This window comes from Eptesicus fuscus, chromosome 6 (genome assembly GCF_027574615.1).
Source record: "Eptesicus fuscus isolate TK198812 chromosome 6, DD_ASM_mEF_20220401, whole genome shotgun sequence".
In the NCBI taxonomy this organism is placed as follows: domain Eukaryota; kingdom Metazoa; phylum Chordata; class Mammalia; order Chiroptera; family Vespertilionidae; genus Eptesicus; species Eptesicus fuscus.
In genome coordinates this window covers 19688048-19712176 of record NC_072478.1, presented here as the reverse complement: position 1 = coordinate 19712176, position 24129 = coordinate 19688048, and the positions used below count along the sequence as shown (strand labels likewise).

At 55.8% G+C, this 24129-nt stretch overlaps 4 protein-coding genes across 8 annotated transcripts; 2 read left to right on the top strand and 2 right to left on the bottom strand.

The window, feature by feature from the left end:
- The first annotated feature begins 908 nt into the window (after nt 1-908).
- RTBDN (retbindin) lies at nt 909-5349 on the top strand. Its single transcript, XM_054717346.1, has 6 exons — nt 909-988; nt 1585-1759; nt 2769-2835; nt 2950-3060; nt 4320-4416; nt 4902-5349. The coding sequence occupies exons 2-6, from the start codon at nt 1591-1593 to the stop codon at nt 5127-5129; spliced, it is 672 nt and encodes a 223-aa protein (XP_054573321.1). The 5' UTR covers nt 909-988; nt 1585-1590; the 3' UTR covers nt 5130-5349.
- Nucleotides 5350-6999: 1650 nt separating this feature from the next.
- On the bottom strand, nt 7000-15311 carry LOC103301014 (ribonuclease H2 subunit A). Of its 4 annotated transcripts, none has more exons than XM_008157936.3 (8): nt 11563-11783; nt 11290-11361; nt 11036-11162; nt 10841-10928; nt 8642-8779; nt 8444-8531; nt 7310-7433; nt 7000-7189 (listed from the first exon to the last, which is right to left on the bottom strand). In XM_008157936.3, the coding sequence occupies exons 1-8, from the start codon at nt 11687-11689 to the stop codon at nt 7054-7056; spliced, it is 900 nt and encodes a 299-aa protein (XP_008156158.1). In that variant the 5' UTR covers nt 11690-11783; the 3' UTR covers nt 7000-7053. The 4 variants fall into 4 exon arrangements, with proteins under 4 accessions (XP_008156158.1, XP_054572818.1, XP_054572820.1 ...); XM_054716843.1 differs by having other exon boundaries at nt 11607-11641; XM_054716845.1 differs by lacking the exons at nt 7000-7189; nt 7310-7433; nt 8444-8531; ... (2 more) ...; nt 11036-11162; nt 11563-11783 and adding exons at nt 12721-12926; nt 15022-15311.
- An 80-nt stretch (nt 15312-15391) lies between these two features.
- On the top strand, nt 15392-18197 carry PRDX2 (peroxiredoxin 2). 2 transcript variants are annotated; one of them, XM_028134602.2, is made up of 6 exons: nt 15392-15483; nt 15958-16069; nt 16178-16331; nt 16936-17058; nt 17204-17334; nt 17881-18197. In XM_028134602.2, the coding sequence occupies exons 2-6, from the start codon at nt 15967-15969 to the stop codon at nt 17964-17966; spliced, it is 597 nt and encodes a 198-aa protein (XP_027990403.1). In that variant the 5' UTR covers nt 15392-15483; nt 15958-15966; the 3' UTR covers nt 17967-18197. The 2 variants fall into 2 exon arrangements, with proteins under 2 accessions (XP_027990403.1, XP_027990404.1); XM_028134603.2 differs by having other exon boundaries at nt 15401-15483; nt 15938-16069.
- A 2541-nt stretch (nt 18198-20738) lies between these two features.
- On the bottom strand, nt 20739-22593 carry JUNB (JunB proto-oncogene, AP-1 transcription factor subunit). The gene has a single exon (XM_008157937.3). It carries the CDS (start codon nt 22288-22290, stop codon nt 21247-21249), a length of 1044 nt encoding a protein of 347 aa, XP_008156159.1. The 5' UTR covers nt 22291-22593; the 3' UTR covers nt 20739-21246.
- Nucleotides 22594-24129: the final 1536 nt, after the last annotated feature.

The following is a 24129-nucleotide window of genomic DNA, read 5'->3' as shown; positions in this document are numbered from 1 at the left end:
ACTCTCTCTAAAAATGGAAAAATATCCCTGGGTGAGGATTAAAAAAAAATTAAAATAAAAACAAACAATATTTACCCACTGACTTTATCCACTCACTGATCCAACATTTTCACAGGACACCCATTCTAACCTGATTCTATACTCCCCTTCCCTACATTTATTACCTGATTCTTACTCAACTGGACACACTTGGCTTGGAACACACACAGTTCTCCTCATCCAGAATGTGAACACATACACTAGCCACACAAGCAATAGGCACATATAAAATGCACACAACAGCCCTAGCCAGTATGGCTCAGTGGATAGAGCATCAGCCTGCAGACTGAAGGGTCCCAGGTTCGATTCCAGCCAAGGGCACATGCCCAGGTTGTGGGCTCAATCCCCAGTAGGGGGTGTGCTGGAGGCAGCCAATCAATGATTCTCTCTCATCATTGATGTTTCTATCTCTCTATCCCTCTCCCTTCTTCTCTGAAATCGATAAAAAAATATTTTTAAAAAACTACACACAACATACATTCAACACGCAACACACACAGCCACACAAACACACCTTCATTCGACATGACACACACTCCCCACACATATAGATCCATAGTTTATGCCACAACTCAAAAATAAAGGCAAAGACAAGGATGTACATACATACACCAGTCCCAGGTCCTCCAGCCTTTGGTCAGCTGGGGCAGGGGGCGTGGTGTTGGGAAACACCTCCCCTGCATCAAACCACGCCCCTTTAGTCCATTTCCTGGACTTAACCCTGAGGTGTCTCAGCAGCACCCTAGACCCCAGTGCCGCTAACAGGTAAGCGGGGCCCCAGGGGGGCATAGGAGCAGGGGGCGGGGAATCGTCTTGTCTCCACAGACTCTGTCTTCTGACCTGGGATTTTTGGACCCCAGCAGCAGAACCTGAGTCCTGCCACAGCCAAGCTTGGCTCCAAAGGCCCAGCCCTGAGTAGCAGCCCCTAAGCCGATTGTAGACTGAGAAGGTGACCATGAGGGGCCAGCGGGGATTGAGAGGGGGGAGGAGACTGGGCAGAAGATAGGACTTACTGGACAGGACATTGGAAGAGCTGGAGATGTCCCGCTCAGTTCTGAGGATCGTCCAAGAGCTGAAAGGGTGGGAGGTCCTGGTGGACAGGATGGGGGTGGGGCAGGGCAGTATGGTCAAACTGGGGAGCACTTGGGGGACTTCTGGGTCAGAGCCAGGCCTTGGTGGCCCCCTGGGGTTTTAAGGTCTTTGGTCAATGCCTCCCAACTGCTCTGCCTGGTACCATGTCTTGAGTGTACATCAAGAGTATCACCCTTGCCCTGGTTGGTTTGGCTCAGTGGATGGAGCATTGGCCTGCAGACTCAGGGGTCCCGGGTTCGATTCTGGTCGGGGGCATGTGCCTTGGGTGCGGGCACGTCCCCGGTGGGTGGTGTGCAGGGGGCAGCTGGTTGATGTTTCTGGCTCTCTCTCTCCCTTCCTCTCTGTGGAGAATCAATAAAATATATATTTAAAAAAAAAAAAAAAGAGTATCACCCTGAGCTCCCAGAAAAGGACAGCCAAACCTCACCCATAACTGAGCTGACTCTATCTCAGGTGGACATGGCCTGCAGGGGCTCTACACGACCTAGGGGCCTGGCCTGGGTCCTGCAACTGACCCTGGCATGGATCCTGCTAGGGGCATGTGGAGGGAGCCGTGCACTCCCCATCAGGTCCCAGAGACACCATAGGCTGGCAGCTGATCTGGGTACCAGCCAGCTGCACCTAGCAGGTGAGCACTCCAGACCCTGCCTAACCCCTAACTCCCAAGAATGCACACTCCAACACAGCAATGATAATTTCCTTATAACAGGAACTTAGAGTGACCAGGGTGGGCAGTCTGGGCTAGTGCTTAAGAATGTTGGTTAAATTGCCGAAACCGGTTTGGCTCAGTGGATAGTAGATGTTGGTTAAATTGCCGAAACCGGTTTGGCTCAGTGGACCTTCCCCTCTGCAGACTGGAAGGTCCCGGGTTCGATTCCGGTCGAGGGCATGTACATTGGTTGCGGGCACATCCCCGGTAGGGGGCGTGCAGGAGGCAGCTGGTCGATGTTCTCTCTCATCGATGTTTTTAGCTCTCTATCCCTCTCCCTTCCTCTCTGTGAAAAACCAATAAAATATTTTTTTTTAAAAAAAGAATGTTGGTTAAAGATAATAGGCTCTGGAGTCAGATTGTCTGGGTTAAAATACGAACTCTGACACTTTGTAGCTGTGTGACCCTGGGCAAGTCACTTAACCTCTCTGGGCCTTATGTGGGCCACTAATAAATGGGAGAGCCTGGCCAGTATGGCTCAGTGGTTGAGCATCCACCTATGGACCAGGAGGTCAGTGTTTGAGTCCCAGTCAAGGCACACATGTCCGAGTTGTAGGCTCGATTCCCAGTGTGGGGTGTGCAGGAGGCAGCCAATAAATGATTCTTTTTCATCATTGATGTTTCTATCTTTCCCTCTCCCTTCCTCTCTGAAATCAATAAAAAATATTTTTTAAAAAGTGGGAGAAATAGACCTATCTCGTAGGGGTGTTGTAAAGGGGTGTATGCAAGCATTTGAGCACTTATACCACTACTAGGGACATAAAAATAATTAGCTGATTATGATAACTTATTGTTACTTGCACCTCAAACAAAGTGTCTTGTTTCATGTTTGAGAGGAATTGTATTATTGAGGTCAACCCTACATGAGGATCCAAAACCTCAACTAAAAGAAGTTCCCTTTTCCATTGCCCTGTTTGTTGTCCCTCAGAGATGGGCACACCAGAGGCACTGGAACCTGGGATCCTCTCAGAGGGCTGTAGGAAGCCTAGCCCTAGGTGAGTACAGCACCCCCCAGTGTTTCCTCGTGCTTTTTGCTCCAGTTGCCCCAACCAGGGGCCAGAGCCCCCTGGCATCTTGACCCATCCGGTCCTGTCTCTCCCGATGTCCAGGTGCGAATCCTTTCTGAGACACCTCCAAGTTGCTCTCCGCAGTCACTTCCGCTTCCTGCTCCTGGGGGTACACCAGACACAGCTGCTCTGCCCGGAGCTCTGCCATGACTGGTAGGAGGTGGGAAGAATGGCCTATATTGTGGGTGGGGCCGAAGGCAGGATCTGCAGCTTACAGGTCCTAGAGTTTGAAGGGACATGGCCTACCTCCAGTGTGGCCAAGTTCTAAAGTATGAGGCCCGGTGTTCTGAAGCCAGGCAGAAAGGGGAGGAGCCTGTAGAGCCCCTGTCTTTTAAGATGGGCTGTAGGGAGGCGTGGCCTCCCAGGAACCTGGTTTTTAAATAAAGGAGTAGGGCCTCTTGATTGAAAACAGAAGCTAAAAGGGATAACCTGGATGGATAGACAGGTAAATGGGTTAGCTTATAGCAGATGGTCTGTGATGGGCAGGGATTCGGCCAATGGTGACAAAGCTCTGGGTATGTGTAGAGAATATGGGGCGGGCCCGGCTGGTGTGGCTCAGTGGTTGAGCTGCGACCTATGAACCAGGAGGTTACAGTTCGATTCTCGGTCAGGGCACATGCCCGGGTTGAGGGCTCAATTCCCAGTGTGGGGTGTGCAGGAGGCAGCTGATCAGTGATTCTATCTCATCATTGATGTTTCTATCTCTCTCCCCATCTCCCATCCTCTCTGAAATCAATTTAAAATTTGTTGGTTTGTTAATCCTCACAGGAGGATATTTTTCCATTTATTTTTAGGGAGAGTGGCAGACAGACAGAAACATCGATGTGAGAGAAACACATCGAGGCCCGGACGGCATGGCTCAGTGGTTGAGCATCAACCTATGAACCAGGAGGTGACGGTTTAATTCAGTCAGGACACATGCCTGGGTTGCAGGCTCCATCCCCAGTGTGGGCGTGCAGGAGGCAGCCGACCAATGATTCTCTCTCATCAGTGATGTTTCTAGCTCTCTCCCTCTCCCTTCCTCTCTGAAATCAATATATATATATGTATTTTAAAGAAAAAAACACACACATCGATTGGGTAGGGGAGGAGCCTGCAACCAAGGTACCTGCCCTTGACCAGAATCGAACCCGAGATTCTTTGGTCTGCAGGCCGACGCTCTATCCACTGAGCCAGACCAGCTAGGGCAAAAAAAAAAAAATAAAATAAAAATTGTTTTTTTTTTTTAGAAAAGAGAATATGGGGGGGGGGGGCGGGGTGAAACCTGGAGGGTGGTGTTTGTAGGGGCGTGGTACTAAGAGGCAGGACCTGGAAGTGGGCGGGGGAGAGACACAAGATCCTTGGAGGGCAGGAATCCCACTGGAACCAACTGCAGAGCCTTTACCCACCTTCTCTCCACACACCAACCCCAGGGTTGCCATCTGCAAAAGTGCTATCACCTGCGGCCCGACTTGGCTCCCACCCCTAGACAAGAGGGACTGCAACCCTGGCTGCAGTACCTACGGGCAGGTGAGCATGGGACAGAGGGCTCGGGGGAGAGGCTGAGACCTCCCCTTACTATGGCCCAGGTCCCAGTCTGTCCTAGCATCCCCAATCCCTGCTCCCACCCTTCCCCCTTCTACAGCCCAACCCCATAGTGGAACACATATGCGTAAGCCTGTAGCCTCCCTAAGGCCCAGAGACCTATTTTGTTCTTCCCAAGGGACTGTCTCTGCTCTAGGCCCATCCACAGTCTGAAGATCCGGAAGCCCATTCACCTTTCCCAAGGTCCCAGCCCCTTGGGACCCAGTAAGAACTACTTACTCGCCCTCCTCAAATCCCCGCCCCCCCCATGGGTCCTCCCCCAGACTCCCAGAAAGACCAAGAGGCGAGAATTGTCCTCCCCAAGACCGCTCCTCCGGCCCCTGCTCTCTATGCAACTCCCAGTCTTTCCCTTCCTAAGGCCACGGTCTTGAAAACGCCCACACGGGCCCTAACTCCACCTCTTCTCCCAGACCTTCACTGCCGGGATGGACCTTTGCCGCTCGGTTCTGGGCTACACGCTGCCGGTGGTAGTTCCTGGCGGTGGTGACTGCCTCAACATCTCCATCTCGGTGCTTCCGACTCGCAGACAGGGGCGGAGGGCCCGGGAAACCACCTTCCCACGCGTCCGCCACCCTCGCACCTGGATCCAGGACGTTGCGGGCAGCGGGAGTGGCAGTGGAAGCGGCAGCGGCCCCTAGGGGGCGCCTGGCCTTAGATGGAAGAAGCGTCCCTTCACTCCCCACCCCCTGCCCCGCCCCAATAGTCCCTCAGAGCTCCACCCCTCTCCCTCTCCCTCTCCCTCACCGCCTTCTAGTTTCTGGAGCCCGGTCCCTGCTCCCTAGAACCCCAGAGATTCGCTCCTCTCCAGATTACTAGAGAAACTCAATTCTAGATCCTTTCCCCTTCTCCCCTGAATAAAGTCGCCATCAGAACACTTGATGCGGCAGCCTCTTGGGGAAACAGGTGGGAAAGATAGTTGCCAGACTGATGTGTCTCCCTTCGAATCCTCAGGTCCTTGTTAGGGACTGATTCACAGCAGTGTGTAATTTGGAATATTCAGGTGCTAGAAATGGGGGCGAAGGGGAAGGGACGGGGTCGGAAGAAGGACTGACGGGGGCAGGAGGTGTGTTCTCCCACTGTGTGCAGCCAGCAAGAAGCTCCCTGACACATAAGAAGCCGCCTTCCTTCCTCCCCGTTCTTCCAAATCTCTAATCCACATGCGGCTCGGGAGCCGCGGTTTGCCGCTCTGTTGACTAATGAGTTTGCCGACCACTGCCCTAAAGCAAAGGACTGGACTTAGGTTCCGGATTTGGATTGTAAGCACTACCACTAATCCTCCTCTTTATCCTCACCTGGAAAACGGGCAAGGTCTCTTTTAATTCAATAGAGCAAGATTGATGGATGCCTCCTGTGTCCAGGCACTGCTGAAATAGATCAGGTTCATTCCCTGCCCTCGGTGCTCACTTTCGTTACTGGTGGGAGTGCCATTAGGTACAAGGCTCCACAGAGGGCAATCTGAAAATATTTCTTCTCCAAGTTATAGACACAGAGATTTTCTAACCCAGCAGCCCCACCTCTGGGAATTTATCCTACAAAGCTGTGCACAGGAAATGATGGCCCATCCCCATAATTCCCCACTATACTGGTTTAACAGCAAACTGAGCGATAACTCAGTGTCTATTAAGAGGCATTAAACTATAGGATAGTCATGCCACCGAGGGCTCTTCAGTTGTAAAGCAAACGAGGCCGGTCTTTAGATACCCGTTTGGAATTACCTCCAAGATATACGCGGCACAAAGAGGAATGTGCACTACGTAGGGTATCGTTTCCTCCCATGTGTGTAAAAAACAAAACAAAACAACCTTTGGGAAAGTCTATACCTGTACATGTTTGTAACATGGGTTATCTCTGGAAGGACCTAGGAGGCACCTGCTATGGTCTGAATGTTGGTGTCCCCTCTGAAATTCCCATGTTGAAACCCTGACCCCCAAAGATGAAGGTATTAAGAGGTGGAACATTTGGGAGGTAACTAGGTCATGAGTGTGGAACTGTCAGGAGTGGAATAAGTGCCCGTATAAAAGGGATCCCACAGAGATCCCTCCCCCTCTCCCCTAGGTGAGGACATAGTGAGAAGTTGGTAGTATTCAACCCGGAAGAGAGCCCTCACTAGAACATGACGATGCTGACACCCTGACATTGGCCTTCCATCCTCCAGAACTGTAATAAGTGTGTGATGCTAATAAGCCACCCAGTCTGTGGTATGTTGTTATTGCAGCCCAAACAGACTGAGACACCAGGTAAGCCCACCTGTGAGCTGGGGCAGGTGCTTCTCAATGTGCTCCTTCCTAATTGTGTATCACACAAGTATATATTTTTAAATAAAACCAGGGAGCATTTGAGATCTTGTTCCCAGGCATATGTCCTCATTTGGGCTCAAATAAACTCTTCTAAATTTTTAAAAAATAAAATAAAATCAATCAACCAGTGCCCACTACCTTGTTTAGGTTACAAAAGTCAGCAGCTGGGTCCAGCCACCTCCACCCCAAAGTACAACCCCCATGCTTGGCTTTCCTTAAGCAATTTTAATCACGAACTGAAGGTAAAAGGGGTACAGGCTGGCTCTTAGAGAGAGGTGGCTGACTCTAGGCCACGTTCCTGGAAGTACCGGTGGGGGAGATGGGGGCGGTTTCCTGGCTTTTCGTTGAAATAGGATGTAATCCTCCCTTGTCCTTCCTGATCCCCTGTTGGCAAGTCCTCCCTGTAGGCGAGAGGTGGTGACACTGACCACCTGCTGTTGGGGGTTCAGGGGGGTGCACCCTCCCAGGCTGGGATGAGCCCTAGCCTCCCTCCCTCCTCACAGCACCTCGGGGACACCCACCACGTAACGCCTTCCGCCTCCTTCTCCAGGATGCTCTGGGCCGTGCGCCAACTGAACCGGACAAACTGGGGAAAGCCAAACACGGGCTCCACGTTCTTCCTCAACCATGCTTTCGTCTTGGGATCTAGGGAAGGGGTGGGGTGGGCAATGCTGACAGCCCCTGAGCCCTGTCATAAAGTCCCAGCTCCTTAGACTGCCATCTGAGGCCCCATCATCTCACCTCAGGCCTCCTCTTGAGTATCTAAGGCGCCTTGCACTACCTTAGACATCTTCCTGCCTCAAGGACCTTTGCACAGGCAGTTCTTCTTGGACTCTCTACCCGGCCAACAGTTGCTCCAGGTACAATTTAAGAAAACTGCCTCTGAGACATCTCCTTTACCCCACAGGACAATTACACCAGCATTTGTGGATCATCAGGTTAATGCTCGTCTCCCCCCATGTAACCATGAGCTCAGTGGGGACAGGGAAATCCTTGTTTGTCTTGCTCACAGCTATATCCCCAAGGCTTGACCCTACACAGCATGTATCAGGTACTCAGTAAGCACTGAATGCTGGCCAAACTGCTTTTGGCCTGCACCTGGTTTCTTCACTTTGGCCTCACCTCAGTTCCAATCACAGACTGTGTCGCCCCACCCACCTGCCAGGCTCTTCCTGGGCCTCAGAAGGGTCAAGGGGTTCCTTGAACCCAACCACTGAATCTTCAACTCTGCCCCTCTATGTGTGTGTGTTGGGGGAGCACAATCACTTCCATGTCAGACAAGGAAACTGAGTCTCATACTGGGGAGAAAACTGTGGACTTAAGCTGGGGCCATGGGACATAAGCCAGTGCCCCTCACCCTGCCCCCTGCCCCTTAACAGACAGACACCCACCCACCATGGGTCTCAGTCTCTCACTGGGGCTCCAGAGAGCAGAGAGAGGAAGGAAGCAGGGAGGAAGGAGCCTGCCAGCTGGAAACCAGCTTTGCCACATGATGGCTGCTGGCTGTGAGCAAGTGGCCCCCAGTCTGGGCCTCAGCCTCTTCCACTGTGGAGCAGGGTAAGCAGAACCACTCTCAGGACTGCCTGGTCAGAGTTATCACCAGTATCACCATCTCAGGACAGCTCCCAAAGCAGGCCCTACCACCATCTGCTCACCATTGGGGTAGCCTGAGCCATAATCAGTGTCCAGGTCCTGTAGTTTTTCCACAAACTGCCAGTTCTTCACGGCCTGGTCTCGGGCCACCTGTGGGCAAGACAGGCAGGCACTTGAGATCTCCCTCCCTCAGGGCATCCACACCTGCCCCATGCCTAAAGGGATGCTGGGAGCCAGTCATGGACAGCGAGGGGGCTAACCTTGGCACAGATGCTGGCAGCGCTGACCACGGGATAGAGAGCATCTGCCTTGGCCTTGACTGTCACCTCAATGCCGGGAAAGCGCTGCTGCAGCCGCTCTTGGTATGTCTCTGGCATTCCCACCGTGTCCACAAATACCTGCAGTGGTGGCAGAAATGTATCCAGTCAACAAACATTGAGACAAACAACTGTGCAAATGATCCAGCCTCATCGCCTTTGCACTTGCTGTTCCCACTGCCTGGAATATTTTTCTCTTGGCTCGACCCAGGCTGCATTTTTCTCAGGGGTCTCAGCTCAAGCATCACCTCCCAAAGAGTCTTTTTTTTTTTTTTTCAGTTCTATAAATTAAACTTTATTGGTTTGTTTATTTTTAAATCTTTATTGTTGAACCAAAGTCTTTTTCTGACCAAGCTGTACTCAGTCTACATTTACTGAGCACCTACTGCATGCCATGGGCTGCACTTACTAGTGGGAACAAGGCAATGAACACACCAGACAAAAATCCATGTTCTCATGAAGGGGACACCCTGGTGAGGGCCACAGACAAGAAACAGGATAAACCCTAGCTGGTTTGGCGCAGTGGATAGAGCGTCGGCCTGTGGACTGAAAGGTCCCAGGTTCAATTACGGTCAAGGGCACATGCCAAGGTGGTGGGCTTGATCACCAATAAGGGGTGTGCAGGAGGCAGCCAATCAATGATTCTCATCATTGATGTTTCTATTTCTCTCTCCCTCTCTGAAGTCAATAAAAATATATTTTATTGACTTTTTACAGAGAGAAAGGGAGAGGGATAGAGAGTTAGAAACATCGATTAGCTGCCTCCTGCACACTTCCCACCGGGGATGTGCCCGAAACCAAGGTACACGCCCTTGACCAGAATCGAACCTGGGACCTTTCAGTCCGAAGGCCGCTGCTCTATCCACTGATCCACCAGTTAGGGCTAATTGATACAATCTTTTTAAAAAAGAAACAGGGTAAGTAATAAAGGATAGGGGAGAATTGGAAGAGGCTGTAATTTTTTTTTTTTACAATTTTTTATTGATTTTATAGAGGAAGGGAGATGGATAGAGAGGTAGAAACATCGATGAGAGGGAAACATCGATCAGCTGTCTCCTGCATGCTCCCTACTGAGGACTGAGCCCGCAACCCAGGGATGTGCCCTGACTGGGAATTGAACTGGTGACCTCTTGGTTCATGGGTTGACACTCAACCACTGAGCCACACCAGCTGGGTGAAGAGGCTATCATTTTAAATGGAGGTGTGCAATTCAGGGAAGCTCACCCTGAGGTGGTGACTTTTGAATAAAGGCCTGAAAGAGATGAAGGAATGAATGAACTTGTGGGTGGAGATCTGGGAAATTGTTCTAGGCAGAGGACACAGCCAGTGCAAAGGCCCTGTGGTGGGGAGCCCCATGGCTGGAGCAGCGAGGTAAGAGGGAAAGTGATCTCCGTAGTAGCAGTTTTTGTTCTCAGAAATCACCATTATTATTTGTTTACCAGCTGAACATCCATCTCCCTGACTTGGGCATGAACCCAAGGGCAGGGCCCTTGTCTGTCTGCTCCAGTATGGCATCGTCAGCTCCACATTCTATTTCTGGACCTCCGCCACCGCCTCAGCAAGGCCTCTCTTGTTCCATTTCCTCCCTCAAGTGTATTTGCCCATGTCATTCTCTCAAAACAGCTGGTTCTTTGCCTCAGAGCACTCGATACCATGCCAACTTATATTTCTCTCTGGTAATTTAATCTCATTTGTCTCCCCTTGGCTGTGAATGTTCCTGATTTAATTTCCACTGTGCTCAGAAAATTAAATGTTGAGATTTACATTTAAAAAAAAAAAAAAAGACTGTCAGCTGCTGCTGTTCGGGAGCAGATTGTAGGAGAGGGGGCTGGAAGTGGGGGAACCAGGGAAGAGAATGGGGCAGGCATCCAGGACTGGAGAGTGCCCTGGGCTAGGACAGGTGGACAGATGTGGGATTTGTTCTGGACACTGAGCTTTTAGGCTGTAGATGGGGGTGGGGCTGGGCCCCCACCAGGGTCCTTAGTGGGTCACATATTTAGGGTAGGAAAAGCAGTAGGAAGTCAACAGCAGCAATAAATATTCCTGAGGTATTACATATGTCTGATGCTGAATCGCTCAGTGCACTCATACTTCCATTTTATCCTGAGGTGACCAAATGGAGCAACCCAACAGTTAGCTCACCTGAGCAACGTTGACGCCCTGGTCCAATGCATACTGCACCAGCCCAGCGGCTGTATCATGGGACAGAGAGTTCAGATTATACTTGACCCTGCAGTGGGGAACAGAGCCCAGTCAAACCCATTCCAGCCACCAATCCCTTCCAGCCCAGGTTGGCTGCCCCCCTCCCTACCCAGGCCCCTCCTGGGGACCCCTCACCGCCCAAGCATGCTGGTAGAGATGAGGTTTGGAGACAGCACGTCCAGGGCCCAGCCCACAAAGTCCCCATCCTCCTCCATTTTCGCAAAGAGCCTGTCCCGCTCGCTCTCCGACAGGGTCTTTGAGTCTGGGAAAAGGGTTGGGAGAGAAGGGGAGCAGCTGGTTCTCCCAATTCCTGCTCTCTCCCTCCAGTTTACACCCGCCCCTGCACATGCCCAGGAACCCCCTTCCCCAGACATACTCCAAGGGCTCACCTGCCACTTTCAAGGCCTCCAGATCTGCTAGGCGCGACATGGGACAATAACAAATGGCGTAAACCATGGGGCCTGGAAAAATGGGGTCCAACCAGTGAGCCCATGAAAGCCGCCATCCTTGTTCCATTATCACCACTTTTTCCGGTGCCATCACCTATGTGCCGTGGCTATCACACCACACACAACGAAACCGGTGCAATCCCGGCTCCCATTCCAGTGCAATTTGCATCCCCCTTATCACGTCCCTCCTCCACCCCAGCCCTGGGGACACACCCAGCACCGGGCCCCGGCCTGCTTCATCGACGCCCAGGACGCACGGCTCCTTGCGGCACACTGCGGGCACAGGCGAGTTCAGGCGGCAGCGGCCCGTATTGTCTCTCTCCAGCTCTCTGAGATCCATGCCGCCTCGGCTGCCACTACCAGCCGCGGGAACCAGGTCTGCAGGCGCAGGTCTCGGCGCGCGTTTTCCGCAGTTTCCTCAGTGGTTGGACCTGACCAATCAGCGCGCAGGACACGCCCCCAACCCTCCCGCCGCCGTGACGCTTGCGCAGCCGACGCCGACGCCGCTGCCGTAGGCCGTGCTGGGAATTGTAGTTCCCAAGGCCCACCGCCGCGCTCCGAATTTGAGAAACCGGGTGGGAGGGGTAGCTTTCGAAGCTCCGCTCAGAGGGCTCCCGAGCCTCGCCCGCCGGGGCTGGTGGGAGAAGCGGGAATTAAACGGGAAACTGAGCGGAACTGGAAGGGAACGGCCCAGTCAGGCCTATGAGATGAAACACCATTCCACTACACTCCCAGAATTCCCGTCCCCCACCGGCACTCAGGCCATTTGCAACCGCGATCCCTGTCACTCCACAAAGTCTAGGCGCCCTGGAGTAGGAGTCTCCATCCCCCTGGGCTCAGGCCTTCGGACTACCTCTCTCTCTGTACCTCATCAGGATCTCCGCCCGCCCCTTACTACCCTCTTTCTCATTCGGACTAAGCCTCCCCTTCCTCCGAACCGAGCTCTGAGATCCCAAGACCTCAATAGACTCTTGTGTATCAGGAGTCATGTTGTCTCCCACCCCGCCCTTCTCCTTTCCCCCATCTTATTTTCTGGTCTCAGCAGGGCTCATTCCGCTGCCTGTGAGTCCCCAGCTCTCACCAGGCTCAGGTCCCTTCCTCAGGATCACGGCTCCTCCATCTCTGTTTTCCTCCACTATCTTTCTCCCTTTCTGCCCGGATATCGTCCTTTCTGCTCACATCTCCGGACTCGGTTTTCTCCTCCCCCCACCACCCTCAAGCCCTAGACTTTGGGCCCCAGTTCTCCCTTCCCGATGCCCACCTCCTCTGCGTCCTCCCCCTTCTCCCCTCCCCCCCTTTCTTCCTTTCCTCCCGCCCACCCTGGGGACTTCCCAGCCCACCCCGGGCCGCCCCTCTGAGCCCGCCTCTAACCCGGACTCAGGGCCTCCAGTCGCAGTCGATTGGCTTGCAGGACGAGCAATCTCTTTGCCGGCAGGGCAGCACCTGCACCAGGTTCTCGCGGTCCATGAACACGGGGTCCGGCGCTGTGCCCAGCACCTCGCGGCTGCGCTCCTGCTTGCCCAGGTCGCAAAGACAACGCCACTTTCCCCACGGGCCAAGGATCGAGTCCTCTTCGTCTAGGGATGGAGGGTCAGGTGTATGTGTAGGGGGGAGGGGGGGGAAGGGGACCTATGTACCCCTAGACCCTCCTCTAGGGAGGGAGGAGGCTAAAAACACTGACAGCAACAGTTCGTTGTTGTTGTTGTTGTTTTTAATGTTTTTAAATTGATTTTAGAGACAGGGAGGGAGAGGGATAGAAACATCGATGAGAAACATTCATCAGCTGCCTCCTGCATGCCCCCTACTGGGGATTGAGCCCACAGCCTGTTTGTACCATGACGAAATCAAACCGATAACCTCTTGGTTCATGGGTCGATGCTCAACCACTGAGCCACACCGGCTGAGCAATAGTTCATGTTTGCCGTGTGGTGCTTCTGTGCCAGGTGCCTTGCCATAGAGGATCCCATTAGCCCCAGGTGGGGAAACTGAGACCTAGAAAGAGCAAGCCACCCTTCTGAGCTCACACACCTGGTGAGCGACCCAAGAGAGACTGCAAACTGACACTTCCCAGCTGTGCCAGTTGGAACTGTGGTAAAACACCCTTTGTGCCCACCCTCAGAAGCTGATTCATCTTCAGGGACATGATCAGGAGCCTGTCTAGCTGGCACAGTGGCACCTGACCAGCAGGTCTGTCAGTTGGTAAATTAAATGACATGATTAGCATAACAACAATACGTAAAGCCCCTGGCACTGGGCTAGCTCGTGGAATAAAAGCAATGAGTGTGAGCACTTTTAAAACAACCACAACTCACAGAAATGTACTTTAAGTTTATACACATTACCTTTCAACATTTTAGAGCTTCCCTTTCTGAAATAACTAAATAAACTATTTCAAGCTTCTAAAAAAATAATTAAAAAAATAAAATAAAACAACCACAACTTACTGAGAGCACTTACATTCCCCTTAACAGGGTTCTTTACTGACTTCTCCCCAGCCTCTGAGTTAGGCCGTAACTCACCAAACCTCCATCACAGAACGCGAGCATCTTTCATTCTTCTTGTAACGGTGATAAATTGTAACCCACCCCACCATTCTTTTGACATTGTTTCTGTAGATGGTGACTCGGATTAATATGTAACTTGTAGATAAACAGCATGTTTGTGAAATAATCCTAGGAACTCTCTCACATTGAATGCTCTGTGTGTGTCTGTCTGTCTCTGTCTCTCTCTTTCTCTCCCCCCTCTCCCTCTCTCCCTTCCATTCTCTCTGAAAAGCAATGGAAGAACATACCTTCAGGTGAGGCTTAACAACAACAACAAAAAAGAATCAAAGGGACTAACCTCAGAAGATACAGATGCTGTCCTACAGTCATCCCAGCTCTAGGAGAATTGCTGACCTTCAGTGGTAAAACCAGGATGGCAAAAACCAGGATCACGCTCACCAGACCACCCCTTGACCCGTTTTGAGGTTCTTATCAGCATGGACCATGCTGGTCTTCCAGTAGAGAACTTTTCAACCTCCTCCCCTTGAGCTCTTTGTTCTGCTTTCCCTCTCCCTCCTTAAAAAAAACCCCGGCCTGCTCTGAGATGTGGAGATGGGCTTTTCAACAACAGTCCCCTATCTTCTCAGGTGGCCAACACTTGAATAAACCTCTTTCTTTTTTCACCAGCATCTATCTCACAAATTTGCCTTTCGTGGCACCAGGCAGCAGAATCTGGGTTCTGGTTACATTCCATCAGGCCTTTTGGCCTTGGCACATGCTTTTCCCACTCCCTGGCAACACTCTTCCCCCTAAATCTTTGCAATTTTTGCTTTTCTTGTCACGTCAGCTACACTGGTTACCTGTCTTCTTCAGCCAGGCCTTCTCGAGCTTCAGAAATTGACCCGCTACCTTCTTTCTCTGTCTCTGCCCTTCCCACCACCTATCCATGTGCTTATGGATGTGTCTGCTTGGGTCCAGCTCACGCCCCCTTCTCCACGTGTAAGCCGCTGAAAGGCAGTCTCTATTTCAGTTTACAGATGAGAAAACTGAGCCTCGGAGAAAAGTGACCAGCCCACGGGACGCCGCCAAGTGCGAAGCGGGGCGGAGATCTGAAGTCCACTGAGGAGGGTCTGTTTGCAGCCAGCTGGCAAAGTGGGGCGATGGGGCACCTTCCCCCGCCTACAGTTACCTTTCCCCAGATGCTGCAGCCGCAACTGCTCCCACGTGTCGCCTTTGCCCTGCTCGCCGAAGTAATGGTAGTCGGGGGAGACCTGCGCAGGGGTCGCCAGCAGCAGGAACACCAGAGGCGACAGCAGGAGCGCAGCTGAGCTCTGGTCCATGCGGGACTCCAACCGCTCCCGGCGCGCTCCGGGGCCGAGCCCCGCGCGGGGTCTGCGGGGCCCTCACTGCCCTCACGGGTGGGCACCGTGGGCGCGGCCCGCGGCTGCGCAGCTCCCCAAGACCCGGCCGGCTCGTCCCCCTCCCCGACGGCGGCAGTGGACCCGACCGCTCCTCCCGTCACCACGCCCCGCCCTGAGCGTCACGGTTCGGGCCGCGCGTATAAGGCTCCGCGGCCCTGTGCGCACTTGGCGCTGAGAACGCGAGTCCGCGCGGGTGTGCTGGTGTGTGCGTCCCATCCCGCCCCACGCAGGTAGGGCCTCCCGGAGCGCACCGGGCCGGGGGGAGCCCCCTTGGAGCCGCTCCGGCCCTCTCCAGACCTCAGCCCCGGCCGCCTTTGTTCCCCCCGCCTTGGTGGCCGCCTTTGTCCTCGGGGTGGGGTGGGGAATCGAGGCCAGAGCTTGGCTTGCTCCCCGCCCCCTGCTCTCGGGGGTTCCTCCCGGGGGTTCCTCCCGGGGCGGCGAGCCCGCGCCAGCGCATTCAGGTCAAGTTGCTCCTGGGAGGCCGGGCGGCAGCGTCTGGGCCGCGCGTGTGGGCCGGGAGGGAGGGGGTCTCCCGTGGTCTAACAGCCGCGTGCAGCCGGTACCGAGGAGGGTTCCGGACAGTGCCCCCGCCTTCGCCCCTCTGACTCAGTCACCGGGCCTAGCACGCGGCGTGACCTTGGGAAGGAGGACAAAGGGTCTTCCCGGGCGCACTGACCGGGCCAGGGGCGGGGCGGGGGTCTCAGCTTTCAGTCATGGCCACCGGCAACGCGCACATTGGCAAGCCCGCCCCGGACTTCCAGGCCACCGCCGTGGTGGAGGGCGCCTTCAAGGAGGTGAAACTTTCCGACTACAGAGGTGAGGCCGGCCTGGAGGGGGCCCAGGTGGGGGCGGGGCCCTGGCTTCGGAGGCGCTGGGCCCTCACCCCTCCCTCGTCCCCTCCCCCGTCCCCTCCCCCTCCTCCAGGGAAATACGTGGTCCTCTTTTTCTACCCGTTGGACTTCACTTTTGTGTGCCCCACGGAGATCATCGCTTTCAGCGAGCACGCCGAGGACTTCCGCAAGCTGGGCTGCGAGGTGCTGGGGGTCTCTGTAGACTCGCAGTTCACCCACCTGGCTTGGTATGAGTGGGGACCAGCAGGGAGGGAGGGAGGGAGGGGTGCGGCCAAACCTATACCTCTGCAGGGTCCCAGCTGTGTGTTCTAGTGGCCCTGGCTCAACCTCTGCACCTCCCTTCCCCATCTTGAAAATTATGGAAATAATGACGCCCAAGTCCTTAACGATGACAACAGTAATTAGCATTTGGAATCTAGTTGCTCGGTGTGAAGTTGCAAATGCTTTACCTCACTTAGGGCAAAGCAGCCTCCCTCCCAACAACCATTTCAAGAAGGTGGCAACTCCAGTTCAAGGGAGTGGAGGGCTGGGCCCCGGAGCACAGCTAGAGAGGAGGATGGGCACTTTGCCCCGAGATGCCGGTGACCACCAGCGCATGTGAAGCCACTTTGTTGGAATGAGCGCATTAGCTGAGTCTTCCCAGCTGTGGGGAACAGCCCCTGCGCCCACTTCAGGGTGGGGTGGGTGGGACTTCCAGGGCCTTGCTCCAGAGCCCCTTATCTCTCTCCTCCAGCACCCCGTCTCCAGCCCTTATCACACCCAGGTCCGCAGGGTGAGTACCCTGCTGTGCCAGGCATCCTGAGGTCCCAGCCCTGTCTCCCCTACTCCCAGGATTAACACCCCGCGGAAGGAGGGAGGCTTGGGCCCCCTGAACATCCCCCTGCTGGCTGATGTAACCAGAAGTTTGTCCCATGATTATGGCGTGCTGAAGGAAGATGAGGGCATCGCCTACAGGTACTAGGGGGTCCTCAGGGTGAGGGGACCACTCTTGGGCAATGCCCTCCCTGCCATTAGCCCCGTGGCTGGAAGGGAGATGGTGCTCCCTCCACTGGCCAGTGGGAGGTTACCAGCTTTTCTCTGTGAACCCTCATGTCTTCAGGGGCCTCTTTATCATCGATGGCAAGGGTATCCTTCGCCAGATCACTGTCAACGATTTGCCTGTGGGGCGCTCTGTGGATGAGGCTCTGCGGCTGGTCCAGGCCTTCCAGTACACAGACGAGCATGGGGAAGGTGAGTGCACACACATTCACGTGCCCCTCGCTGTCACCCATGTACACATTCACTGTCTGCCTTATCGCCTATGTAACATGGTATGAAGGCCCCAGAGAAGGTTCAGCTCAGGGCCTCGTCTGCAGGAAGTTTCTAGTCTGATTGGGGAGCTACCCCAATACGAGGGTGGGTCGCTGGGAGGTAATAAAAGCCTACAGAAAAGGTATTCGAGAAGATGTGTGCCGCGGCAGGCTTGAATAAAATTAGTTGGATCAGACTACCTTCTTGGGTGGAGGACACAGCTTGACCATAGCCTCTCAAAGTCTAGTAGGGGTGGAGCTGAGGGAAAAAGATGGGGCTAGAGGGGCCAAAAAGAAATAAAAAATATCAGCTCCAAGCCCTGCACTTGGGCTTGGGGGCTTCCGTCAACATGTGTGGTCTTGGGCCTGGACAGCTTGGCTCTGGGCTTTTTCTTCTGCGACTCGGGACCTCACCTTGCCTCTCACTGCTGCCCTACCTTGAATATGGGCTGTAGCCTCACATGCGCATCCTTGTGTCTTCCCACAGTCTGTCCCGCCAACTGGAAGCCAGGTAGTGACACGATCAAGCCTGACGTGGATGAGAGCAAGGAATACTTCTCCAAACACAGTTAGGCTGGCAGACAGATGCCAAGCTTGGGCTCTGGGCCCTCACCCCCACCCCTGTGTGCCTGTGCTGGCCCAGGAAAGGCCAGGCCTGCCCCTTCAAATTCCACAGTCCTGGTCCTGAAGGGCTAGGCCAGGGCCTTCTTCTATTCCTAGCTGAGTGGTGAATGGTGGCCCATTGCTGGAACTCCCCAACCGGGCACAGGCCTAGAGGTGACCAATAAAGTATTAGGGACAGGTTGTGAGTCTGTGTTGGTGTGGTCTGTTCTGCTGTCTTTTGTCAGTCCTTGTCCCCCACTCCTTTCCCCTAAGCTCTGGCCTGAGAAACTGACACTGTAGTTACTTATCTGCACCACAGGGTGGCGGTGTTACCTCATGTACACTGTTTTCTCTCACCTTTGGTCAAAGGGCAGTTGGCGGGGTTGCTATTTGCCCCTAGCCATGAGCAAGTCCCTGAACCTGGCCTTGAAGGGCAGTCCCCACATCTTGCCATCGCCCAGGCTGGTTCAAATGTTATTTTAAGAGATGCGATCTTTCCTGGTTTTCTTCATCAGGAAAATGGAAATAAAGACAACCAAGCCAGATCACCATGCATGTTAAAAGAGATAAAAGTATGACCCTCCCTGGTTTGGCTCAGTGGATAGAGCCTCAGCCTGCGGACCAGAGTCCCGGGTTCAGTTCCAGTTAAGGGCACGTACCTTGGTTGCAGGTTCCTCCCCTGGTCAGGGCTCAGGCAGGAGGCAACCAAAATGATGTGTTTCTCTCACATCGATGTTTCTCCCAGTCTTTCCCTCTCTTTTCCACTTTCCCTAAAAATCAATGGAAAAATATCCTCGAGTGAGGCTTAACAAAAAATAAAAATAAGAAGAGATAAAATATATAAAGCTCAGGGCCCAGTGAATGGTTACTAGGGAGGGTTCCTTGGCCTGGAAGAAGAGTCCAGTCTTATGGGAAAGAGGATGGGGACCCAGTCCTAAGAACAGAGCCAAGAATGGGAGCTCCAGGCGCTGGCCAGGTAGCTCAGTTGGTTAGAGCTTTGTCCCCATACACCAAAGTTGGGGATTTGAACCCTAGTCAGAAGCAACCACTGAATACATAAGTGGAACAGCGCATCGGTGTTTCTTTCCCTTCCTCTCTAAAACTAAATTTAAAAAAATTTTTTTAAAGAAGTGGGAACTTGAGCTACGTGCTTGATGAGCATGCTCTGCCCCCCACCCCCCTCTGAAGTTTGAAAGAGCTGCCTGTCAGCCCCTAGGGTGGAAGGGTGAGGGTTAGGCTGGGAGGCGGGACGCAGGAGCAAGGCAATTTTCCCAGGAGTGCAGTCTGATTCTGTATGTGTCCAGGCAAGTGACTTTGCCACCCTGAGCCCATATTTACTTCCACAGAACAGGACTGACAAGCTCATTTAATCCAGACCCATTATTAATATCGCTGCCCAGCCTAGTACCCACCAAAGTCACTAATCTCAGCCTTGGAATTTTATCTCCACTTCTCCCCAAGGCCCTGTGTGGTCTTCCTTGACCTCAACTCCACCCTCCTGGTTCATTCTATCCCAGGCATACTGGCTTCTTATTGTTCTTTAACAGGCTGATCTTGTTCTGGCCACAGGGACTGCATGTGTTCCTTCGACCCGGAATGCTGTTACCCAGGTTTTCTCAGGGCTGGGCTTCTTCAAATCTGGTCTCATTAGAGGTCTCTGTCCCCAATCTATCCTCCAAGGCAGCTCATCTACCCTGCCCCGCTTTCACCTGTGTCTTCTTTTCCTGGCACTTAACCACCATCCCGGAGTCATGTTTCCTTGTTTATTGTCCATCTGCCTGCTGTGGTCTAGACTGTGTCTCCAGGGCTGGGTTGTTCGGTACTTGAGATATGAATCAAGTGTCTGTTCTGTCCATCCAGCCCCTGTGGGCTGGCTTCCCTGCTGTTCTGAGTGCTTCCAGCTCCGAGGCTGGGTCCACTCGTTACCCACATACCAATCACAGCTGCGGGGAAAGGAGCCCCGCGCCAGAGCGACGGAGGCGCGCGGCGGCCTGGCCAGCCGCCCCGGCAGGACCAGACTTGGCAGCCGCCCCGATCCTGGCCTGGCACCGGGAGGGGAAACTGGCAGGCGGGCGCCGCCCTTCCTGGCGGAGGTGAGGGGGACCGCGGCGGCAAGGACGCGCGGGCAGTAGCAAACCCCCACCCGGGTCAGGTCAGACAGCGTGGGCGCGGCGGGGCCCGGGCGCCTGGCAGAGGAGGGAGGCTCTGGGGCGGCTCCCCGGACCCTGGAGCGCGGCCCACCCACCACGGACGCTCTGGACTCAGGCCTGGGGCTTTCCGGGCCCAGGCAGCCGCCCGCCTGGGAAAATCCCGGCCTCCTTCCGGGCGCCGCGGCCCTTGCCCGGCAGAGCGGGGGAGGGGATTCCCGGAATCTGCCCGGAGACCGCGGTCGCGTCACTGGACAGAATCCGCCCATATAAGGGCAGCGCTTCCGTTGCGTCAACAGGGAAAGCCCCGGCGTGCGCGACTAGGTGGGGCCGCGCCTGCGCACTGCGTGTGTCGCCCCAGGCATCCTGCCCCCAGGTGTTGGGCTGGACCACGTCCTCGCCCTGGACTTCCCAGCCCCCGGGATCTGGGGCCGCGAGCAGGGTTGGACACCCCGGCTGGGCTGGGGTCGCGAGATGCTGGGCAGAGCTGGCGAGGTGACAGATGCCGAAGCGAACCACAAACAGCAGCGGGGCGGGGGCACCCCAGTACTCTCCTCCCTCCGCCCGCCCGGCTTGGAAAAAAAGACAACAGAAATTAATAAAGAACCTTTTTTTTTTTTACTTAAATAGATTCAATAAAAAGTCAAAACAACAAACACACACAAACACAAACACATCTTAAAATAAACTCTTTAGAGACTAAGTGCGTGTTTCTTTTCCACAGTACGGTGCAGAGGGGGAGGGTAGGGGGCAGGGGTCCCCTCCCCAGTGTCCCCGCGGGCTTGAGTACCGGGCGGCGGGGCCAGCTCCGCCGCGATCGCCCCCTCCTCCCCTCCCTGTTAAATACACAAATATATTATATTCAATATGAATCGAGTTCGTTTCCTGCAGAAAAAAAAATACAAAAAAAAAAAGTGGAAGGGAGGCTTGTAAACGTTGAGGTGGAAGGACTGGGCGCAGAGCGGGCGGGCAGGAGTCCAGTGTGGTTTTCGGCGTCCCCATGTCCCGGGGCGGGTGCCCACCGCCTGCACCCTCACCCTGTGGTAGGCTTGCGCCCAGCCGTCCAGGCTGGGGGGTGGGATGTCCGTACGGGGAAGGGGTGCTCAGAAGGCGTGTCCCTTGACCCCTAACAGCAGCTGGCAGCCGTTGCTGACATGGGTCATGACCTTCTGTTTGAGCTGGGCCACCTGCTCCCGGAGGAGGCCTGCAGTGCTCGAGAGCCCCGCGTTCTCGGCCTTGAGTGTCTTCACCTTGTCCTCCAGGCGCGCGATGCGCTCCAGCTTCCGCTTCCGGCACTTGGTGGCCGCCAGCCGGTTCCGCAGCCGCTTGCGCTCCACTTTGATGCGCTCCTGGTCTTCCATGTTGATGGGAGACACTGGCGGCGTGGCGTCGCGGCTGCGCGCCTCAGGCACGGTCTGCGGTTCTTCCTTGAAGGTGGAGGCGCCGCGGCCCAGGCCCAGCTGCGCTGGGTGGCCGCCGGCGAAGGGTGGCGCGTGGGGGAGGTAGCTGATGGTGGCCGTCGGGTACGAGCTGCTGGTCCCAACGGCGGCCCCGGCGCCTCCGGAGGGCGCGGAGGCTGGGGAATAGCTGCTGAGGTTGGTGTAGACGGGAGGAGGCTCCGGGCCAGCATAGACACCCCCAGGCCCCGCCGGGGCCCCCCCGCTGGCGCCCAGGGACACGTTGGGGGGCGTCACGTGGTTCATCTTGTGCAGGTCGTCCAAGGCTTTGACAAAGCCGTCGGCGAACCCCTCCTGCTCCTCGGTGACGCCGCCCCCTGCGCCCCCCGCGCCTCCGCTGCTGCCGCCCCCGCGAGGGTAAAAGTACTGTCCCGGGGGCGTAGGCGTCGTCGTGATCACGCCGTTGCTGTTGGGGACGATCAGGCGCTCCAGCTCGGATGAGGCGAGCTTGAGCGACGCGCCCGAGTCCGAGCCCTGGCCGGAAAAGTAGCTGCCACCACCGCTGCCCTCTGGGCCCGGGCCCCGCGCCCCCGGTGCTTTCAGACCTCGGTAAGGGTCGGTCAGGTTGAGCGCCAGGCTGGGTTTCAGGAGTTTGTAGTCGTGTAGAGAGAGGCCGCCCGGGGCCCGGCCGTATCCCGCCGCTGCGTATGAGTCGTCGTGGTAGAAGGGCTGTTCCATTTTAGTGCACATCCGGGCGGCCCGGGCGGTTTGGGGAGGTCCCTGCGGGGCCGCCCCGGGCCTCGCTGCTGCGAGCGAGCGGCGCGCAGTCCTCGGTGGCGGCTGAGCTGGGTGTCGGGAAGCACGTTCCGGGGCTGGCACGGATCGGGAGAGGCCAGCCGGCTGCCGTGCGCGGGAGCTCTGTGCGGCTTCGCGAGCCCCTCCGCCCCTCTCCGGTGCGCTCGCTTCCTCGGTGTCGCTTCCCCCGGCTTCCCCCTCGCTGCTGGCTCCGACGCTGGCCCGCCGCGCTCTAGGTCCAGGCCGCTCAGCCGGAGCCACACGCCTTTATACGGCAATTGTCAGCTGCGGAAACGCGCTCTGATTGGCCATCGCGCGCGCCGGGGCCTCGCGCCCCCCTCCTGGAGCGTGGGGAAGGGGAGGAGGCGGCTCGCGTCACTGTCAGGAAGCGCGTGTCCTTGTAAACAGCGGCCACGGGCTGGGTGGTTTGGCGAGGCTGCAGGGGGAGGGGTTCAGGGGGACCCCTGGGCGCCCGAGGAAGGGGTTGCTGGGAGGGTCCGAGGCACACGGGGAGGGGCTCCAGGGAGGGCGATGAGGGACACGAGGAACTGATACAGAGCAAGTGTGTGTGTGTGTGTGGGGGGGGTCCCCAAGTTGTACACAGAAGGTCTGAGGGGCCGGTAGTATCCGAGAGTGGGTGGAGGGCTGTGAATACTCCGGGAGACCCCATAAAAGAGAGAAGGGTTAAGCAGGGAAAATGGGAGGGGGGTAGGGAGACGCCTGACTCAGGAATTAAGTGGGGGTCCTGAGTAGAGAGGGGTTGAGGGACTGGCATTTTCATGGGAGGCACTGAACCCAGGAAAAGTGATGAGTGTGGGGAGGGGGAGATGGAGTCCCTGGGAGAGGCTGAGGGTCTCCCATAAATGGGAAGGAGAATCTAGATATGCAGAAAGTGAATGAGGGTCCTGGGGTACACTGAGGGAAAACATGTGGAGGACAAGGAGACACTGTCACAGGTCAGGGTCACTGGGGTCATTTGCGATGCCCGGATGAGGGAGAATTAGAAGGGTCGGGGCACACCTTCAGAGCTGAGATGACAATGACAGAAGGTCCCGGATGGAGACACGAGGGAAGGAGGGTTGTTGAGGATCCTGAGGAATCCGACTACTGGATCTTCCATGATGGACGCCCCATCGTATGGGTGACCTCCAGGCGCCTGTATACTCTGTCCCCATCCCAAAGTCCATCCCCAGTAACCTTGGGCTTGACCGACACCGCGTCAGCTCCTTGTGCCTGGACCCAGCCCGAAGGCCGGGGCGCGGCCGCCCTACCCCACTCCTTCCTTAGAAACAGGCCGGGGAGAGCTCGCGGCAGGAAGTGTGGCAACAGCCCTGGGGGAAGGAGCCCGGCCCAGCCTCCGTCACTCGGTTCCTACGGGACCTTGCACCCCGCCCTGGGCCGGGCCGGGTTCTGTGCCTTGGAAGAGGAACCTGGGCGCGGGACCCCTGCGGAGGACGGGGTGTGCCGAACATGCCCAGCCTCCGAGGCCTCCAGTTCCCGTCCCCCGCCAGCAATGGTTCAGCCCGCGGTGCCCACGGGCGATCTTGGAGGCAGGCAGTTTGGGAACGATTCCATTAGCCCAACAGAGGGGAGCGCACCCGGGAGCGGGTCCTGGTCGCCGTGGCAACACGCCGGAGTCTGCACTCGGCTGGGGGGCGGGGCGGTCCCCGGAGTCTCCCCCCCGACGCCCATATAAGGGCACAGGAAGGGGTGGGGCCAGCGCTGTCCCTGGGCCCCAAGCTTGGAGCTGGGAGCCCGGGCATCTGCCAGGTCCCAGGGCGCGCCCGGGCCCCC

Coding starts and splice junctions, on each gene's coding strand:
- RTBDN (XM_054717346.1), top strand. CDS start 1,591: ATGGCCTGCAGGGGCTCTACACGACCTAGGGGCCTGGCCTGGGTCCTG. Junction 1,760..2,768: donor CAGCCAGCTGCACCTAGCAG/GTGAGCACTCCA, acceptor GTTGTCCCTCAG/AGATGGGCACACCAGAGGCA. Junction 3,061..4,319: donor CCGGAGCTCTGCCATGACTG/GTAGGAGGTGGG, acceptor CACCAACCCCAG/GGTTGCCATCTGCAAAAGTG.
- LOC103301014 (XM_008157936.3), bottom strand. CDS start 11,689: ATGGATCTCAGAGAGCTGGAGAGAGACAATACGGGCCGCTGCCGCCTG. Junction 10,929..11,035: donor TCTACCAGCATGCTTGGGCG/GTGAGGGGTCCC, acceptor TCCCCACTGCAG/GGTCAAGTATAATCTGAACT. Junction 7,434..8,443: donor TGGCTCAGGCTACCCCAATG/GTGAGCAGATGG, acceptor CCCCTTCCCTAG/ATCCCAAGACGAAAGCATGG.
- PRDX2 (XM_028134602.2), top strand. CDS start 15,967: ATGGCCACCGGCAACGCGCACATTGGCAAGCCCGCCCCGGACTTCCAG. Junction 17,059..17,203: donor GATGAGGGCATCGCCTACAG/GTACTAGGGGGT, acceptor TCATGTCTTCAG/GGGCCTCTTTATCATCGATG. Junction 17,335..17,880: donor CACAGACGAGCATGGGGAAG/GTGAGTGCACAC, acceptor GTCTTCCCACAG/TCTGTCCCGCCAACTGGAAG.
- JUNB (XM_008157937.3), bottom strand. CDS start 22,290: ATGTGCACTAAAATGGAACAGCCCTTCTACCACGACGACTCATACGCA.